The 22,056-nt window shown below is 43.1% G+C and overlaps 1 protein-coding gene across 9 annotated transcripts in view; it reads right to left on the reverse strand.

Moving 5' to 3' along the window:
* myo9aa (myosin IXAa) overlaps positions 1-22,056 on the reverse strand; it is a 359,701-nt gene that overhangs the window by 100,685 nt on the left and 236,960 nt on the right. For all 9 annotated transcript variants that reach the window (XM_072282122.1, XM_072282124.1, XM_072282123.1 and 6 more), the window contains 2 exons: positions 5,812-5,955; positions 3,041-3,080 (listed from right to left, as the gene is read on the reverse strand). In XM_072282122.1, the coding sequence (XP_072138223.1) occupies positions 3,041-3,080; positions 5,812-5,955 (184 nt within the window). The remainder of the gene's footprint in view (positions 1-3,040; positions 3,081-5,811; positions 5,956-22,056) is intronic.

Genomic DNA, 22,056 nt, shown 5'->3' on the forward strand with positions numbered 1-22,056 from the left:
CCCAGGTGCTTCATCAGTCACAGCTTTATGGTAGAGTGGCAAAGAGAAAGCCACTGCTGAAAAAAACAAACATGAAATTTCAGCTAGGGTTTGCCAGAAGGCAGGTAGGAGACACTGAAGTCAGCTAGAAGATGGTTCTATGGTCTGATAAAACCAAAATTCAGCTTTTTGGTCAGCAGTCTAAACGTTATGTTTGGTGTATGCCAAACACCACACATCATCAAAAACATACTATCACTACCGTGAAGCTTGGTGTGGCTGCATTATGCTGTGGGGATGCTTCACTGCAGCAGCACCTGGAAGGCTTATGAAGGTAGTGGGTAAAATGAATGCAGCAAAATACAGGGAAATCCTGGAGGAAAGCATGATGCAGTCTGCAAGAGAACTGCATCTTGGGAGAAAATTTGTTTTCCAGCAAGACAATGACCCAAAACTACACAAGAATGGCTTAAAAACAACAAAGTTAATATCCTGGAGTGGCCAAGTCAGAGACTAGACCTTAATCCAGTTGAGAATTTGTGGCTGGACTTCAAACGGGCTGTTCACTCACAATCCCCATGCAATCTAACAGTTCTTCAACAATTTTGTAAAGAAGAATGGGGAAAAATTGCAGTGTCCAGATGTGCAAAGCTGATAGAGACCTATCCACACAGACTCAAGGCTGTAATTGCTGCTAAAAGTGCAGTTACTGAATACTGACTTGAAGGGGTGAGTAATTATGCAATCAATTATTTTGTGTTTAATAATAATAAATTTAGGCCTATTTGTAGAAACTTGTTTTCATTTTGACATGAAAGGGTCTTTTCTGTTGATCAGTGTCAAAAAAGCCAAACTAAAACCACTGTGATTCAATGTTGTAAAACAATAAAACATGAAAACTTCCTGGGGCTGGGGTGAATACTTTTTATAGGCACTGTATTTAAAGACAAATTGGATTTCAGCTGATAGGCACGTCAACATTCTTGTTGTAATTTTGAGTATAATCCTCAGGCTGCTGAAGTTTGGGGAAAGAAGTCACGGAGACACAGAGTACAGAAAATGGCTCTTCAGCTCATCATATCCATGCCACCCTTCAAGCATTTATTTACACAGATCCCACACTAATGTATTCTCCCCACATTCTACCTCTCACCTGCAAACAAGGGGCAAATTAGAGTGGCCAACTAACATACCAATCTGCATGTCTTTGCGATACTGGAGGATCTAGAACGGCCAGATGAAACCTGTGCTGTCACAGGGAAACACTGAGTCAGATTTGAACCTGGCTCACTGCAGCTGTGAGGGCTGCAGTTCTACATTCTGCGCCAAGAGCTGGAAAAGCATGCATTGGATGTCCAAAGAGAGTTTAGGCAGCCTCCACGTACAGCTGTTCGGATTACAGAAATTCAGCCCCTGCAGAATTTACAAACCTCTACCCAAAACATTTGGATATGGAATAAATTTTCCTCTCATGCAATTCATATAGAAAGCGAATAAATAAATCAACACAAATATTTTGTCAACTTGCATTTCTTGAATCATGCATCAATGATGTCGTTTTGCATGATGGAAAAGATAAAATTAAAGTTACAGATAACCTTTATTTGTCACGTGTACATGGAAAAATAAAGTAAAATGCATAATCTGAGTTATCGACCGACACACTTCAGCCTGTGCTGGCGGCAGCCATGTTTCCGACACCAGCATAGCATACCCACAACTTACAAATCCTAACCTGTATGTCTTTTGTAATGCAAGAGGTAACTGTAGTCACAGGGAGAATGTACAAACTACTTGCAGACAGTGGCAGGAAATGAAGCACAATCTTACAGCTTGCACTGCACAGCGTTATGCTAACCGCTACATTATTCTGTCACCCCTATGCTACGTACCACCCCATGCAATGCAACACATTTTCTAGGCACACACCACCTCCACCCTATCCCCAAAATAGCTTCGGAATTGCCAGTGTGACTGAGTATGGGTGATGTGTTTGGCAATCACCAACATTCATTAAGGGCAACCTGGAAGAGTGGGAACTAGTTAAGTGGATGATCTGCAGCAATTGTATTAGTGGTCAGGCCTTCAAAGAGAACAAGGAAAAGATTTCACTGAGGTGGGAGGTGATTTGCAAATCTAACAATTGAAGGAAAGTCACTGGGAAAGATGCCTGGGTTTAGAACCTTGTCCTCATGAACTATGATCGAGGCAGCAATGAATAATATCTCACACTGAGAAGTCAGACCTCATCAAGCACAAGTGGGTAGGATCTGACAAATTTTTTTCTGACAACATCACAATTAAAGTGAAGTGAAGTGATTCTAGAGCAGCAGAAGTTTTCACAATCACTTTGACAAGATTATGAACATTTTGTTTCAGGTCCAAGGCAAGGTTTTAATTTAGTAAACATTAGTGAAGCTGCAAAGAATGAATATAGATAACTGAAAGACCTGGAAAATTTCACTCATCAGCAAGCTTGTTAGTTTCCATCTTTGGTAACCAAGCTGAGAGGAGGAAAGCTGCGTGCCAACTCAAAAATAACAGTGCATTCATCATCCCACACAGACAATTAATCATTTTCAGCTTTACTGCCACAATTCATGCTGTCCCACGGACTGAGCACTCAGTGAGTGGGGTAGGAGGAGGGGGTAACAGAGGGAAACAACAGGGGTTGGGATGACAAAGGAGCAAAAGTATTGAACAACAAATTTATAGGCTCATCTGTCAATAGTACAACGCTATAAAGTGCCAATACATTACACTATTTACTTTTTAACTTGGGTCGTAAATGTAACTTGGTATTTGTTAATTGATCTCTGGTAATATTACTTTTATATGACTGTGTTGTGCACCTTGCTCCAGAGGAATTTTGCTTCATTTCGCAGAACACATGTGTACAGTGGAACGACAATAAACTTGAACTTGAGGATTATCACTGTCTCTCAAACAGTCACTTTACCAAACAAAAAATGCCTTTGTATGAAACAATGAGTAATAGGCAGTATAATTTATAACGACTGATCAACTTGTACAGGTTAAGATGAACAGCACACATTCTCACCTTTGGCAATACTGGCTTGGGTTTTGTGTTCTTACTCCTCCTAGTCAGAGAACAACAAGGGTTAGAACAGGCAAACAATGGTTTTCTACTGTAATCAGATATTGTCAGTGATATTAAAACAAACTGTCCTAATGCATTACTTCACTCACTCACTTTTAAGAGACTAATGATCAAACAGCCTTGTTTAAAAAAAAATCTGAATATATTGACATTTCAGAAAGATTTTCCAACCATGAGGGAATAAGGCAGGTGAAATACCAAACCATGCACTTACATACGGATTTGATTAATCTCTCATGAAATGTCCAATGTAGTGTTTTGTTCAAATAAATAACATATTTGTAAGAAACTCTGCTAAATATAGGACCTTCAGTTACCTCATGTTAGGTTGAGGCATCATTTTGTTTCCGATTTAAACACCTATTAACTTTCACACATCTCACTAGAAATATGATACACAGAAGGTACAGCACAGGCAGTATGACTTCACATCCCAGGAGGCAATGATACACTCTGGCAAAGTTGAGGAGCATTGCAGCTGGACATACAATCCACAGTTCAATGCATTAGATCTACACTCAGTGGCCACTTTATTAGGTACACCTACTTGCTAATGCAAATAGCTGATCAGCCAATCATGTGGCATCAACTCATGCATAAAAGCATGCAGACATGGTCAAGAGGTTCAGTTTTGTTTAGACCAAACATCAGAATGGGAAGAAAGGAGATCTAAGTGACTTCAACCATGGAATGATTGTTGGTGCCAGATGGGGTGGGTTGAGTGTCTCAGATGCACAACTGTTGCTAGAGTTTACAGGGAATGGTGTGAAAAATAACAAAAAAAAATCCAGTGAACAGCAGTATTGTGGGTAAAAATGCCTTGTTTATAAGAAAGGTCAGAGGAGAATGGCCAGACTGGCTGACAGGAAGGTGACAGTAACTCAAATAACCACGTGTTATAACAGTGGTACACAGAAGAGCATCTCTGAAAGCACAACACATTGAACCCTGAAGTCGATGGGCTACAGCAGCAGAAGACCACACCGGATTCCACTCCTGTACCTAATAAGCGTGTCCAGTGAATGTATAACAAAGCAATTCCCCCAAAGTCTCAGACATTTGTGGTTCTGCCAGAATGTTTAAACCTCATAACCAGATGTTACTGATGGCACATACAACAACCTCTCTTCCTGATAATTTTTTTGTTCCCTCCCTCTTTCCTCTTCTTGTATTCCCCACTCCGGCCTCTCACCTCTTCTCACCTTTCCCCATGGTGCCCTCTTCCTTCCCTTTCTCCCATGGTCCACTCTCCTCTCCTATCAGATTCCTTCTTCTCCAGTCCTTTACCTTTCCCAGCCACCTTGTTTCACCCATCACCTTCCAGCTATCCTCCTTTCCTACCCCTCATCTTTTTATTCTGATGTCTTGCCCCTTACTTTCCTGTCCCAGAAAAGGGTCTCGGCCCGAAATGTGAACCGTTTATTAATTTCTATAGATGCTGCCTGACCTACTGAGTTCCTCCAGCATTTTGTGTGCACTGCTCTGGACCTGCAACATCCTACTCTCCACAATTCTTATTCCTGAAGGGACTGCCTATTGCTTATCCACATTACCACAAACACTGTACTCCACCAAGTAGTCATTATTTCTGATAATCTTGCACCATATTGGCAAGGTTTTCAATGAAAGGTATTATCATTGCTCATTTTCCAACAGTTTAGAGCAGGACTCCGTATTGATTTGGAAATATCAAACTTCAGTGTATCACAGTCCAGATTCCAGATTCAATTAAATACGGCAAGCATTTATTTAATCCAGTATAAAGTCATGAGTTGTACAAAAATGCAATTCATATACCGTGAATTCTGGTTAATTGGGATACATTGGGATCAGTACATTTGGCCCAATTAAGCAAGTGCCCCAATTAGCTTAAGTTTAATGGAAATAGTTAAAAAGGTTTTTAAAAAAAAGACGAAGTACCACAAATTGTGCATTTAAATGAAATTAAATATGAATAAATTAGAAAACTAGAACTGCAAGAATTTTGCAGACTTCGATGAGATGAGAGGCACTGATCGCGTGGCTAGCACTACACTGTATTAGTTCCTAATAGTTATCTCACACTGAGAGAGCCAGTTCTAGACTCTTGCAACTAGAACTGCAAGAATTTTACAAACTTCAAAGAGAGGCATTGATCGTATGGCTAGCCAGAGGCTTTTTCCCAGAGCTGAAATAGCTAAAGAGAGGGGGCATAGCTTTGAGGTGCGTGGAAAAGAGTACCAAGGGGATGCCAGGGGCAAGTTTTTCACACAGAGGGTGGTGGGTGCGTGGAATGCACAGCAGGCAGCGGTGGTGGAAGTGGGTACAATAGGGTCTTTTAAGAGCCTCTTAGATAGGTACATGGAGCTTAGAAAACTAGAGGGCTATGCGCTAGGGAAATTCTAGGCATTCTCTAGAGTAGGTTACATGGTCGGCACAACGTTGTGGGCCGAAGGGCCTGTAATATGCTGCAACTTTCTATCATCTCTCATTTGTCTATACTCTGGAAAATATAGGTACAGTCTCATCAATCTGTCCTTACACACCAAACATAGCAGATGTCCAGTGAACATTGTTGAGTTCTATCTACTAATTGCTTTTCCTGGTAGATAGACCAAACTGACACAACTCTTCAGGTGTGCTCTCACAAACGACGTGTAGAACTGCAATAAGCTATCTGAGCTGAAGAATTATTTGCACTTCTTGTATAGCTACAGAAACTGCATACTTACATAAGAATACCGTGAGCTCTTTCCAATAGCTTAGTGCTGGCAGAACTGAGAAAAATCCCCTCATCTTCAATCAAGGAATGGCCACTGGTGATCCTTGAAGTCTGGACACTTGTTCTGCCATTCCAGTTTATTCCCTGCAGGTCACTATTTAAAACAAAGAGAAGAATGTTACTGTTAAAAATAAGAAAGCCAATGGAAGTTCAGATCCAAAAAAAGGAGGAAGCAATGGTACAACACAGCAGGCACATCAGCATCAGAAAGACCAAAAGCAAAATAACATATGAGAAAATCTGCAGATGCTGGAAATCCAAGCAACACACACAAAATGCTGGAGAAACTCAACAAGCCAGGCAACATCTAGGGAAAAAAGTACAGTCAACGTTTCGGGCTGAGACCCTTCAGCAGGACAACAATCACTCATCACCCTTCATTTGAACTTGTTTAGGATCTAAGCAAAGGTTTCACATAAAATGTAACTGTATTCATTTCAAATAATATATCTGAAATGTGATACTTCCAAAAAGTCCGACAGCATCTTAAACTTGACTTTGGGACTATTTCATCAACATTGTAATGAAAACTGATTAACATCAGCCGCTAGCTATGTTTTTCTCCTTACAAAAGCTAGCAATTTACTGAGTGTTTCCAACATGTTCCTGGGTTTATTTTATTCTGATCTGTTCATTTTGTCTTGACTGGAAAAGTATGATTACTCCATTTCAGGCAATAACACCTAAAAACCTGAGACCTCATGCATGATCTACTGAAATGCAGCAGAGACTGATCCACATCCTGCCAACTCTAATAAGTATTTCTCTGCTTTATCAATCATTCCTCAAAAATAATCACAACTGAAATAATTCTGTAACAATTCTAACTGTAAACACACCATGCATATTGAGGCAGTACCAAAGCCATACCAAGGCTCATTCATGCTCTGACCTCTTAAATAAAAGTGAAATATGTAAAATTGAATCTGTCAAATACACATTTAAATAGGATTCATCACATCCTTAACAAAAATGTAGAGACACAATGGAAAATGCTCTATCAAAAACCTTACACTGCAAGGTTAACACTGAAAATTGGAAATCAATAGAACCAAAAGCTGAAATGCAAATTAGAAAAAAACCATTAAACTTAACATGAATGAAAACAGATAGGCAATGTGAGAAAGGATTAAAATTTCATAGTTCATAAAATCAGGTACCCAAATAGGATAGTAAGAGTGAGGTGAAGCCCCATATTGCAAGCAGCTAAACACTGTTGGAGAATCAAGCTATATCCTCGTGAACCATACTCTGGTTTAATTTCTGAACATGCAGGCAGTGAATACCAGAACGCAGGAGTTCAACAGTTGAGGTAAGGATCAAAGGAGGAGCTCAACAGTAGGTCTGACAATACTTCCCCATCATCCGCACTGTATAGAATTTGTACTTACCCACACCAGAAATGTGAGATTAAGAAGTCATGCAAAAGGAGCAAACAAGACTAAATTAGAAGCAAATGGACAGTAAACATTAATAAATTGTTAAGAACTTAAACTAGGAAGGAAAGGAAAGGAGCTCGGAAAAAATGAAGTCAGAGAAGCAGGGAACAATTGTCATGGTTGAGTTAGGCTGAAGGGCTGTCACCATGCTGTACTACTCCATGACTATAGAAAGGAAGACCATGATAAAAACTATGCTATCTGCAGTGCTGACAGTTTAGCAGGAGCACTTCCCACAACTCTATCAGTACTCCTGTCGTTTGTCCTGAATTTTGTTGAAATCAATGACAAAAAAGTTACATTAATGTTGTTAAATAAGATAAAATTTGTTCTCAAGCCTCCAACAGCCAAAGATTTTCTCAAACAGGAGGAGTGTTAAGAGACTTTATGTTAAAAGGTTTATGTAGATGATTCTAAGGCTCAGACACGGCCATCAATGGCACTGTAATGAATACTGGGGATGTGTCAAAGCCAGAGTCCAGAAATGGAAGAGCACTGAGATCGTAAATGATTTGGAGATATGGAGGTTACCAAGATAAATAGGCACTTTGGTCTGCAGGAGGTGGGGGTTGGTGACAGAGAAGAGATATTAAAAAGTGAGTAAGAATTTACTAATTTTAAGAATGTCATGGGTGAATAAGCATGATCAATTATCATTTAAACAGTGAACGACAAAGTACAACTATTCCTTTGTAGGAGCAAACCAACAGATCACACAGAGCTGGTGTTCAAACTAACAGGCAATTTATTAAAGCCAAAGCTGGTCTATCTGATGTGACGAAAGTACATATAGACTAAGATGTTAACTGTCCTGCGCTGGCACCAGTGGGATCAGCAGTTGGTCTGCCACCTGTCTTCAGGAGAAAGAGAGATAGGAAAACAATGGAGCAGCATTTGGAGATGTTAATGAAGGGACGGGAGAGTTTAGCGGAAGGAGACACAGTCTGAGAGTTGTCAAGATCGGCTCCTCTTTGAACCCTGAACTGTTTGAAGTGATGGACAGGCGATACCCCAGCAGGGGGATAAAAAGGGACAGGTTCGCTAAGGGAAGACACACACGACACCACGAGGTAACAAGACCCTGGAAGCGGTGCGCCTCCCACAAGTCGGTGGGAGTTTTGGAGGGCTGGTCGCGGGATCAAGCTATAGACGCACAGGGTGGAAAGGTACGATCAGCGGGAACCTGGTGTGTGTCCGCCCTTGCCTGGGTGCCAGGTTCACTGCAGAGGAGCGATCGTATCTGAAAACGGAGGGGTCACAGTCGGTGACCTCAGAAGACATTACAAAGGGCTCGCCCGAAAGCTGACTGCGAAGAATATTGAAGGTCTGTGTGGAAGCCGTTTGAATATTCATTCGCTTTTGCTCTCTCTCTCCTTCTCCCCTCCCCCCCCCCACCCCCGTCCACAGCCACGGCAGTGATTACTGTGAACTGAACTGAACTCAATTGAACTGAACTTTGCGTCACTTTGAAACTGGTCATTTACCCCTAGACAACGGTACAGCTTGATTGATCCTGTTATCCTAATTCTGTGTACATGTGTGTTTATCATTGCTGAAATGTTGCATTTATTATCCTTTTGATTAGAGTAGTGTGTTGCTTATTTCTTTAATAAAACTTTCTTAGTTCCAGTAATCCAGACTCCAACTGAGTGATCCATTTCTGCTGGTTTGGCAACCCAGTTACGGGGTACGTAACATAAGTGGGGTTCTCATCCGGGATTTTGAACGTTAAATTTGGGACGGAGTAAATTGATTGGGTTAAAATTCCTGAAAGAAAGAAAAGGCAAACAGCAGAAATGGAGATTGAGAAATTTCTAAAGGCGCCGACCTTGGAGGCAAAAGAGGATGCCAGGAAAGCGGAATTGGCAGCTGTGGCCAAACGGTTGAATCTTGTTAAGGGGAAGTCGACAATGAGGAGGGAGGAGATACACAGAGCTATCGTAGAGCACTATGTATCTAAAGGTGTGTTTCCCCAAGGGGAGCTAGAGGTGGTGTCTATTGAAAAACTTGCTGGAGACGCAGTACAGGTGCAGCTTGAAAAACTGAGACTCAAGCACGAGTTCCGGGTATGGCAGTTAGAACACGAAGAGAAGCAGTTAGAAAGGCAGGAGAAAGAGAAGCAGTTAGAAAGGCAGGAGAGAGAGAGAGTTAGAAAGGCAGGAGAAAGAGAAACAGTTAGAAAGGCAGGAGAGAGAGAGACAGTTGAAGCGAGAAGAGAGGGATAAACAGTTGGAGCGAGAAGAAAGGCAGTTGGAGCGACAGGAGAAACAGAGGGAAAGGGAATTTGAGCTGGAGAAGTTAAAGATGATGGCAGAGCAGGGGCCCATGCCGAACCAAGGTGGAGGGTTCAGGGCGACCCAGGAAGTTAGGCTGGTTCCCCCATTTGACGATACCGACGTGGATCGGTACTTTCTCCATTTCGAGAAAGTTGCTACAAGTCAGAACTGGCTGAGGGATAAGTGAGCTGTTTTGCTTCAGAGTGTACTAAAAGGGAAAGCCCAGCAAGCTTACTCAGCTTTGTCCGCGGAAGATGCCCAGAGGTATGAGGTGGTGAAAGAGGCCATCCTCAGGATTTATGAGTTGGTCCCGGAGGCATACCGGCAGAGGTTCCGGAATGCGAGGAAGCAGTGGGACTGCATGTACTTAGAGTTTGCCCATGAGATGCAGACATATTGTGAGCGTTGGTGCACCTCGAAGGGGGTAGATGGGGATTATGACGGACTGCTACAGCTGATCCTGATTGAGCAGTTTAAAGGTTGTGTCCCTGAGGGTATGAGACCCTACCTAGATGAGAAGGAGGCAGCCACGTTAGCCGCAACTGCTAAGTTAGCGGATGAGTACGCGTTGACGCATAAAATGAAGTTTGCCCCGAGTAAAGGCTACCAGAAGGGTAGTCAGGACGGCGGGGAGAGTCCACCAGAAAAGTCAGAAAGTAAGCCGGGGACTAGTGAGAAGGATAAGGTAGACCGGGAGCAGTCTGGTAGGAAGTCTCCTGGGGTCGTCTGTTATAATTGTGGGAAAGTTGGACACTTTGCGTCCAGGTGCTTTGCCCCAAAGAAGGAGACGGGGAAAGGAAAAACGGCGATTTTGACTGGCTGTATCGAGCTGGTAAACAAACCGCTAGGAGAGGAAAGGTCTGCCAAAGTTCAGGAAGGGCGCGAGAGGTTTATCTCGGCCGGATTGGTGTCGGTGAAGGAGGGGTTAAACCCAGTTCCAGTGCGGATCTGGAGAGACACAGGAGCGTGTCAGTCATTGATATTGAAGAGTGTATTAGAGTTTAGCTCAGAGACTCAGACTGGGGAGGTCAAGGTCAAAGGTATTGGGGGAGGGACAGAGGCAGTCCCTTTGCACCAGATACTCCTACAAAGCAACTTGGTCTCTGGACTAGTCACGATCGGGGTGAGGCCCGAATTACCGTTGAAAGGCGTGGAAGTCTTGCTCGGTAATGACCTCGCCGGGGGAATTGTGTTCTCGACAGTGAGCTTGACAGGTCAGCCTGCCAGCATTGAGGCCCCGCCCATGGACTCACAGGTTCATCCCGGGACTGCTGAAGTAAATTTAGCTGAGACGTACCAGGAGGAGGTAGAAAGTGAAAAGAAGGAATGTAATGAAACAGGAGGAAGTGGGGAAATTAAGGTAGATTTATCAGTAGAAAAGAAGGACTTTATACAGGTACAGGAGCGAGACGAGGAAACAGCTCTCTCTGAAGCAGGATTAAAAAGAGAGCCAGCAGGCTATTGTGTGGAGGAGGTGGTGCTAAGGAAGGAAGGGAGACCAAGTACCGCAGATGAGGAATGGGGGATGGTGCCAAAAATCTCTGGGGATGAGATTTTTAATCAGGCCCACAAGGTACCCCTCGGTGGACATTTTGAGGTGCTGAAGGAAACAGTCGGCGGAATCATGAAAGAGGTTTACTGGCTGCACAGGAGAAAGGATGTTATTGATTATGGCAGACACGAACTGAGACGGTCACAGGCTTTTGATATGCTAACGAACCTAGTTGGTGTTAGCGCGGAAATCAACGAAGCTAGGGTCCCCCTGATAAGGAAAAAGAACCATTTTGAAAAGATGAGTATGGTATCGACCAGATGGGAGAAGGCTATTGTTTTGGCCAGCTCTGCTGATAAGGTCTCTCCCTTAATCCCCGAACAAAGCAACTCTTTAGGAGAAGTAATTAAATGGCTCGCACACGTGTGTTTGATTGTCCCGAGGCGATGCAAAGAACTGGGACGTTGGGTGGTGTTTGTCACGCTAGGTCAGCCTAGTGAGCAACACCCCTATAGAATGAGTAATTCGGTGACGAAAGGGCTAACGAACACAGAAGTGTGTATTGGCGATGTGATACGGCTGTCTGAAGCCAGCTTGATAGTGAACCTTGAAAAAAATGAGTTCGGCCACACGAAGGTCACTTATCTGGGAATTGTGGTAACACAGGGGCAGCTGGCAGATCCCCACCCCGACAGACAAGAGGGCCCTCAGAAGGCTCTTGGAGATGGTGGGGTACTGTAGGAAGTTTTGCAAAAACTCTGCGGTTACTACCCCTCCCCCTCCTACTAAGCCCTTGCGGAAGAAAACTAAGTCGGGATGGGACGACCCTTGTTATTGTGGTCTGGGACGAAACCCAATGAGAGGTTACATTGATCGCAATTCATAAGTGTTTTCGGCCACTATGAAGTTTGCTAAGTTGAAGCCTGGTTTAAGGGATTATTAATAACACATATAAAAGGAACAGAAAATGTGATTGCTGACTGTCAGGTGTTGACAACTTAAAGTTCACTGTATTAGCCAAATAGCTGATGAAGATGTATATTTGTGTGTATCAAATAATGTACTCATGTTTGTAATTTTTACCCCGGTAAAAATCCTTAAAGGTGAGGGGTGTGACGAAAGTACACATAGACTAAGATGTTAACTGTCCTGTGCTGGCACCAGTGGGATCAGCAGTTGGTCTGCCACCTGTCTTCAGGAGAAAGAGAGATAAGGAAAACAATGGAGCAGCATTTGGAGATGTTAATGAAGGGACGGGAGAGTTTAACGGAAGGAGACACAGTCTGAGAGCTGTCAAGATCGGCTCCTCTTTGAACCCTGAACTGTTTGAAGTGATGGACAGGCGATACCCCAGCAGGGGGATAAAAAGGGACAGGTTCGCTAAGGGAAGACACACACGACACCACGAGGTAACGAGACCCTGGAAGCGGTGCGCCTCCCACAAGTCGGTGGGAGTTTTGGAGGGCTGGTCGCGGGATCAAGCCATAGACGCACAGGGTGGAAAGGTACGATCAGCGGGAACCTGGTGTGTGTCCGCCCTTGCCTGGGTGCCAGGTTCACTGCAGAGGAGCGATCGTATCTGAAAACGGAGGGGTCACAGTCGGTGACCTCAGAAGACATTACAAAGGGCTCGCCCGAAAGCTGACTGCGAAGAATATCGAAGGTCTGTGTGGAAGCCGTTTGAATATTCATTCGCTTTTGCTCTCTCTCTTCTTCCTCCCCCCTCCCCTCCCCCCGTCCATCGCCACGGCAGTGATTACTGTGAACTGAACTTTGCGTCACTTTGAAATTGGTCATTTACCCCTAGACGACGGTAGAGCTTGATTGATCCTGTTATCCTAATTCTGTGTACATGTGTGTTTATCACTGCTGAACTGTTGCATTTATTATCCTTTTGATTAGAGTAGTGTGTTGCTTATTTCTTTAATAAAACTTTCTTAGTTCCAGTAATCCAGACTCCAACTGAGTGATCCATTTCTGCTGGTTTGGCAACCCAGTTACGGGGTACGTAACACTGAGTACGAATTTGCTACATCTTTTACATTCTCAATTGACGAGATTACCAGTAAAACTACATTTTGATAACAGAATGGCAGCTACAGGGAGACTGAAGTAACAGACTAGGTCCTGATTACAGAATAAAATGATTATCCACAGGCCTAAACAGCAAATATATTCTCTGTTACAATAATGGGCACATGCTATAACACAATTTGTAAAACTTAGGCGTTGCCGCTGCTGCATTTCTCTGCAATTCCTTGTTATCATATTAGCACAATCCACATCTCTATTTAGTAGCTATTAACCCTCACTATTCTTTCCCCTACAACATCCTGGCAATGCAGAGTTAATTCCCAATCTGAACACACAATGAAAGGTTTCTCACAGCTATAATAACTAGGAGAGAAGAACTCAGGACTGTTGTTACTAGTATGCTGGCAATCCCATACATTCAGAATGAAGTCACACAGGAAGCAGCTGTAGGTTTTATAAGGTTACTAAGCAACTAAAAGGATGCACAATAAATTGAATGTCTATATCTTCACCAAACTCATTATGAACTCACTTCAGAAATGAATTAGCAATGCAATGAGATCAGTTTATACTTCGGCAATCTATCTTCACATTAACTCTAAGCCATTTATCTTTACCACTTACAAATACACAGTATGTGCACTATCATACAAAGTAAATTAACCTGAAATCTGTTTTAACTTCTGATTTTGATGCAGAATGACTGATAGAAGTGGTTTCTGGCAACAATACAGTGCAAGGCATAAAATTACCAGGTAATAGAAACAAATAAATGGCACGAAAAGAGGAATTTCAAGATAGTTTTCACCTGCTGGTCAGAAATCTGACAAAAGGGAAGTAGCTGTTCCTAAAATATTGAGCGTGTCCCCTCAGGCATCTGTGCCTCCCCCCAGTGATAGTAATGAGGCCATGTGTTGACAGAAAGGGTCCTTTCTGATACATTGACTATTGAAGATATCCTTGATAGTGGGGAGGGTTCTGCCTGTGATGGAGCTGACTGATTCTACAGCCCTCTGCAACCTCTTGTGATCCTGTGCATTGCAGACTCCATACCAAGCTGTGATGCAACCAGATAGAATGCATGCCACCATAAATCTTTAGAAATTTGCAAGACTTTTTGGTGAATAACCAAATCTCCTCAATTTCCTAACCAAGTGGAGCCACTGGCATGTCCCCTTCATGGTTACATCAATGCGCTGGGCCCAGGGTAGATGCTCTGAGATGTTGATGTCCAGGAACATGAAGCTAGTCATCCTTTCAACCACTTACCCCGGGTGAGGGCTGGTGTCTGTTCTCTTAACTTCCCCTTCCTGAAGTCTAGATCAACTCCTTGGTCTTGTTGACACAAAGGTTATTGTTTCACACCACTCAACTAGCCAATCTCTCTCACTACTGTTTGTGGACTGGTCATCTAGATTCTGACAACAGTGCTATTCTTATCGATAGTGCTTAGCCATACAGCCATGAGTGCAGAGAGAGAACAGTAGGCTAAGCACACAGCTTTGAAGTGCAGCTGAGTCGACTGTCAGGAAGGAGAACTCAAATTTTCCAGATAGCCACTGCAGACTAAACTTTGGAGCTACAAGATTGGCTTAGTGTTTTTTCCACATAACCTTGCGTTTAAAAATGAATCTAATCTGCATTGTTGTAACTGGCTGTTTTAGTGAAATTAAATGAAAGATGGCAAATATTTAGCTGTAGTTGATACAAAGCCAATTGAATCCATGCTAAAACTCTGCTAAAATGCATTAATAAAATACACTAATAATGTCAACTTCCTAGATAAGCTGTGATAACATCTCATTCTCATGCCTTTAATACAGACTACATTTGCAAGTACGCACAGTTATTCACTTTGTAATTGAGCATTGCATTCATTCTCAGTTGACGTGTGTAAAAAGCCAGAGGCCAGGTTAGCTCTGCATTAAGTAATCCTCAGCTCAGGCAGTAACTGGCCTCAATGCCCCTTTTGAGAAAGGAGAGGAGAAAATAGATCAGCACAACATATGTCCTCTTGATTTGTGACATGTTGGAAGATACTAGTTACTACCAGTCTTACTTTAGTAATGAGGCAGACTAAATGTAAATATAGGAAAGCAGCTTTTAAACTGCCTGTATCCAAAAAAAAACTACGTTGCTAGATAGTTTAAAAGACAGTCACACTGGAAGGTCACCAATTGTCAAATGGCTCATTAATACTCAATGTTGAGTGCCACACAAAAATGGGGACATGAAGAAACAGGTTTTAAATTTACAGATGTAACACACTGTAAGGTTTCACTGCTAATGTAATGGCTTCTCTGTAATGTTCCACTGCTGAGGTAATGGTTTCTCTGTAGCTGTAACATTTGGGTTATGACTAGAGATAACGAGGCAGGCTAGCCAATGAGTTGAATGTTGTTCTTTTTTGTGTGTCTGGGAGCCATGAATTCGTGGACTTTTGCCGGGGAGAGATGGGGAGAGATGAGGAGAGAAGACGCAAACGGAGAGAGTTGGTAGACCTTGGATGGAGTGGACTTGGAGCGAGGGTCCAAACGTCAGCGACGATTGGAGGAGGTCGATGGTGGACGAATGGCTTATCAGTGAGCTCTGTTACGCATTAGACAGTTTCATGAGAATGGGCCCTTTTTCTTTTTTTGTTTTCTTTACAGTCTGTATTGGCAGAAACATCTCTGACTCCATCACACTGAGCACTGGATCCCCATTGTGTGCTTAGCCCATTGCTGTTTACACTGCTAACACATGACTGCAGCCAGATTTAAGGGGAACCTGATCATTAAATTTGCAGATGATACCACAGTGGTGGGGCTCATCAGCAAAAATGATGAAACAATGTACAGGGAGGAGGTCAAACACCTAGACAGCAGGTGCAGGGATAACAACTTGATGTTTAATGTCACCAAAACCAAGGAGATGATCGTCAATTTCAGACGGTCTCAGCCTGAGCACACACCCCTCAGCATCAACGGTTCCACAGTGGAGAGAGTGGAAAACATTAAGTTCCTTGGGGTGCAGATCTCGGACGATCTCACCTGGTCCAGGAACACCACTGGGATTGTGAAACGGGCCCAGCAGAGATTGCACTTTCTGAGGAAGCTTAAACAAGCATCACTCCCCACTAACATCTTAACTACATTCTACAGAGGCGTGGTTGAGAGTGTGCTGACCTTTTGCATCACAACCTGGTACTCCAACTGCAGTGCTGTCGACAAAAAAGCCTTGCAGAGGGTGGTTAGGGGAGCAGAGAAGGTTATTGGAGTCTCTCTACCTTCTGTCCAAGACCTCTTTCAGAGTCCATGCCTCCAGAAGACACGGTACATCATTAAAGACCCCTCACACCCTCTCCACGAACTGTTTGTTCTTCTGCCATCAGGCAAATGTTACAGGAGCATCAAAACTAAAACCACAAGGCTACTAAACAGCTTCCTCCCACAGGCAGACAGACTGCTAAATAGCTGCTCTACCTGACTCTGCTTTGGACACTTATAACTTGATTTTAACTGACATGTGGCTGTTGTGTTTTACTATTTATTGTTATGTTTATTACTTAGTGTTGCGTTTGTTATGTTATGATTGCACTGCTCCCGGGAAATGCTGTCTCATTCTGCCCTGCAGAGCTGATGTACGGTTAGAATGACAATAAAGTTGTTTGAATCTTTGAATCTAACCATATAGTCAAATTAATAATTGTAAAGCTCCATCATTTAATTGCATATTGTGTACTGTTTGTTATTTCGTGGTACTGATTTATAACAGGGGGCGCAGCATCCACCCAAACAAGATTTCTTAAGTTTGGCCGGGCCGGGGGCTATCATCCCCTAGATTAAGCTGCTCGCCGAAGCAAGAGTGACAAAGATGACAAAATCTGGAAGCTTAACGGACTGTAAGGAAAAGATGAATACTGACAGACATATGGTAGATGAAGAGTAATGCAGAAAAATGAGGTAATGCAGTTTGTAATGTTGCATACCTTGTGGGTATCTTGTGACTGTCTTATGACCATGATGTAATTATGACCATATTGTATCATTTCTTAATGCATGCATTACTAAATGACAATAAAAGAGGACTGTGTGTCCTCATAATCTAATCTAATTGAGTATCTTGTCAGCATGATGTAACGGTCTTGTGATGGTGGGGTGATGTAATTTTCCCACCAGTGTGAGGTCACGTGATGACATGTTCTCAACAGGTATATAACAGGAAACCCTTGTTGTTACACAGTTGATTCGATGTTTAATTCATCAGTTACTCCGTTATGCTGCGTATTCGCCTCATGAAGCAGCTTTGTTTTAAAGTGGAGTTTTACTTTCTATTGTAAGTCTAGTATTGGAGAGTGAAGACCTTACTAAAGTATGGGAACCTGAAGGATTGAGTAAAGTTGGTGTCATTTGGCGGTTTAACACAGGATCGACCTTATTGAATCTTCGTTCAGAAATAGTGGCCTGCATCTGAGATAACCCCTGTAAGATCAGGAAGGTTTGTGCAGTGTTCATTCACCAGGAAAAAGGTCAGTTCCTTTAAGCCATTTTATTTCCTTCGTCGTGAATCTTTTGGACAGAGTCAGCAGTAACGTCACGTCTTGAAGAAATCCGTTTCTAGAGAAGTCTCTCCTTATTGACTGTGTAAATCACTTGGACTTCCGAATTTACCATTTTAAGACTGTTCGAATTTACCACTTTAAGACTGTATTCAAGTTTATCACTTTATGACTGTGTTCGAATTTATCACTTTAAGAAATGTTCCAGAGTTGCCATATAGCAGTTAACTTCCGGTTAAGTTAGTCGTTTGAATACTTTTCGTTATTGTTGCGCAGAGTTTAATAAATGTTTGCTTGCTTTTAAAACCTGACTCAATGCTATATTCATTGTTGCTGGTCACGTGACAGTGAGAAACAATCATGGGACTCATGGCCTCATCCAGCGATATAACTTGACTATTCTATGATATTAAGACCCATTACAAACTATAGTGTTTTTGGAAATGTAGTGAAGGGGGAGAAAGTATGGTACAGAATAAGCCATCTGATCAGTAACCTCATCATCTTTTTCTTAAAAAAAGGATTGATGAGTCTAAATCAATATGGCTTTTAAAATATCAGATGATAGAAAGCTGAACCAAACCAATGAACTCGTTTGGCTCTCAAAGCCAAAACTCAGTTGAGCCAATTCAAAGTTTAATAACTTTCTATAAAAGAAAATTCTGAGCTAAGTGTGTGAATTTTTGATTAAGAGATACACACACTGACAAGAAATTTTTTAATCTCTAAATTTCTTTCACATTCAAAAACTTCCAATGAATATTGATTTTTCAAAATAATCCCTAGTTGCCCTTGAGACAGTGGTGCCTTCTTGAACTGCTGCAGTACTTGAAATGTGGGTATACTCTCAGTACCATGAGGGAGAAAGCGCCAGGATTTTTAATCCAGTGATGGTGGATGGCTGTGGTATTGCCATGCTTTTGCTGCCCCTGCCCTATCAGCAGCCTTAGTATAGATTGTGTGTTTGGTAGACTCAGTGATTGTTGCAGTGCATTTTGTAAATAGTACAAATTGCTGGTGCTGTGTGTGGATGGTGGAGGACGGGGTGCCCTACTAAGCAGGTCGTTTTGTCCTGTGTGTGAGCTTCTTCAGTGTTTGCAAGCTTTACTCATCTAGACAAATAGAGAGTATTCCACTGCAGTCCTGACTTGAACCTTATAAATGGAGGTCAGGATCTGGGAAGTCAGGAGGTGAATTACTAGCAGCAGGTTTCTGAACCTCTGACCAGCTCTTGCAGTCACCGAGTTTCTGGCTACTTGAGTTCACTTTCAGGTCAATGGTAACCTCAAGGTATTGATTATAGGGGGATTCAGTGATTGTAAAGACACTGAATGTCAGGGTGATAGCTCTATTTTTCCTTGTTGGGTATCATCATCACCTTGCATTTCTATGGAACAAATCTTACTTGCCACCTACCAGGCTCAGTCTCACTACTGTCCAGGTCTTGATACATTTGATGTAGATTTCCTCATTATCTGGAGTCACCAATGATACCGAAAATTGTGCAGTCATTGGCAAACATCCCTACATCTGATCTTGTGACTAAAAGTGGGTCATTAATGAAGCAGAAGTTTGTTGGGCCTAGGACATCACCGAGGAAATCCAGCACTGATGTCCTGTGACCGAGGTAACTGACCTCCAATCACCACAACCATCTTTCTTTGTGCTGGGTACAATTCCAAACAGCAGTGGGTTTTAAAGCCGGTTCCCATTTTTGGTGTTCTACCTCCTGCTCTAGACCACTTATGACTAACAAGCATTCACCATCCCCTCAATTTCACTTGGTCTTCACCCTCACAGATGTTTTTTTTGTTCTCTCCACCCTTTCTGCTTCTCTGTTGCTTCAAACAAGTGTGATTTCCAACTGTTCTGATGAAGAGACATAAACTAGAATCTGAGATTTTTCACTCCTGACCTACTGAATATTTGCAGCATTCTCTATTTTATTACAATCCAATATTTTAGTGTAAATCCATCAAGCTTTCCCTAAAGTATTTGCAAGATACAATATTAGTTAAAAGTTGGATGGCATTTCAAAGCTCATGACATTTATCCACATTTACTACACAGTAGCATAGTGTTAGCACATAGTGTGACCACCGATTGGGGTTCGATTCCCCGTTGTCCATGAGCATGTAGGTTTCCTCTTGTGTGACCACCGACTGGGGTTCAATTTCCCCTGTTGTCCATGAGCGTGTAGGTTTCCCCCTTGTGTGACCGATTGGGGTTCGATTCCCCCTGGTTGTGCTCTGGTTTCCTTCCACTTTTCAAAGAGATGCATTTAGGGTCTGTTGGTTGTGGGCATGCAATTTTGGCACTGGACTGAGAAATCAAGGAGATTAAGGCGTGCAAGACTCCCCACCTCCATTCTAACACCTTTCTACAGGAACACGATCGAGTGTCCTATCTGATTGCATTATTGTGCGATATGGAAGCTGCAAGGCATTGGACCGCAAGGCCCTACAAAGGACCGTAAAAACTGCCAAGAGAATCACCAGGGTCTCCCTGCCCCCATTTATGATGTTTATCAGAAGTGTTGCAGATGAAGGATCTAAAGCATTGTTGAGGTCCCACAATCTCTTTGACCCGCTACCATCAGGAAGGAGGTACAGCAGCATCAGAGCTAGTACTGCCAGCTTCTTCCCTCAAGCTGTGAGACTAAGGAATACCCAGCCACCACCAAGATCTTGTCACTAGGAATTGAGCTGTTTACTGTTTACCTGTGCTGCACTTTTCTAAATGCATTCGGAATTATATTTTATAAGCCTATTTATAGTATAATGTTTTCGGTTTATGTGTTGTGTGTGATATATGTAGTGTGTTTGTGCCATGGTCTGGAGGTTGTACGTATGTAGCCAGATGACAATAAACTTGAACTTGAATTTAAAGCCACACTGCATCCCACAATGCCCCTAGCATAATTTTTTTCTCAGCGGTTGATCAGGACAGGACTGCGCAAGCGCATGTACGTTGGTCCATGAGGCAGTGGGAATATTTAAAAGACAGCAGTTTGTGGAAGATGGCCATTTTTCTTGGCGGTTGATCGGGACAAAACTGCGCAAGCACGTGTATGTCGGTCCGTGAGGCAGCAGGAGTATTTAAAAGAGAGCAGTTTGACGGAGCAGGCAATGGAGTAGAGGGAGACAGAGTAGAAAGGCTTTGTCTCAAGAGGCTTCGGCGAGCAGAGGCTGAGGACGAGCTTCACTCCAAGTGAGGTAAGGCCGCATAAGTTCCTTTAAAAAGAGAACAGCCTGCAGTGGTATTTTATTTGAAGCAAGGAAGGCGGCGAGGCTGTTGCGTATTGGGTAGGTCATGACAGCTGAGTTCGGCCCCATGGTTTGTTCATCCTGCAGCATGTGGGAAATCAGGGATACTTCCAGTGTCCCTGACGACTGTGTGTGCAGGAAACGTGTCCAGCTGCAGCTTCTGGCAGAGCTCATTGAGCAGCTGGAGCTGCGACTGGATTCATACTGGAGCATCCGCGATGCTGAGAAAGTCGTGAATAGCACGTTCAGTGAGTTGGCCACACCGCAGGTACAGGCTACATAGGCAGAAAGGGAATGGGTGGCCACTAGTCAGCGTAGCAGTAGGCAGGTAGTGCAGGAGTCCCCTGAGGTCATCTCCCTCCTAAACAGATATACTGTTTTGGATACTGTTGGGGGAGATGTCTCATCAGGGGAAGGCAGTAGCAGCCGAGTTCATGGCACCATGGGTGGCTCTGCTGCACAGGAGGGAAGGAAAAGGAGTGGGAGAGCTATAGTGATAGGGGATTCCATTGTAAGGGGAATAGATAGGCGTCTCTGCGGCCGCAAATGAGACTCCAGGAGGGTATGTTGCCTCCCTGATGCAAGGGTCAAGGATGTCTCTGAGCGACTGCAGGACATTCTGGAGTGGAAGGGTGAACAGTCAGTGGTCGTGGTGCACATAGATACCAACGGCATAGGAAAAAAATGGGATGAGGTCCTACAAGGTGAATTTAGGGAGTTAGGAGATAAACTAAAAAGTAGGACCACAAAGGTAATAATCTCTGGATTACTACCAGTGCCACGTGCTAGTCAGAGTAGAAATAGGAGGATATATCAGATGAATACGTGGCTTGAAAAATGGTGCAAGGGGGAGGGATTCAAATTTCTGGGGCATTGGAACCAGTTCTGGAGGAGGTGGATCCGGTACAAACAGGACGGTCTGCACCTGGGTTGGACTGGAACCAATGTCCTATGGGGAGTATTCGCTACTGTTGTTCAGGAGGATTTCAACTAATGTGGCAGGGGGATGGGAACAAGTGCAGAGAGAAAGAGGGGTGTAAAATGAGGGTAGAAGCAAAAAGTAGTAAGATGAAAAGTAAAAGTGGCAGGCCAGCAAATCCAGGGCAAAAATCAAAAAGGGCAACTTTTCCACATAATTGTATAAGGGC

The sequence above is a fragment of the Mobula birostris genome, chromosome 18 (assembly GCF_030028105.1).
Source record: "Mobula birostris isolate sMobBir1 chromosome 18, sMobBir1.hap1, whole genome shotgun sequence".
NCBI lineage: Eukaryota > Metazoa > Chordata > Chondrichthyes > Myliobatiformes > Myliobatidae > Mobula > Mobula birostris.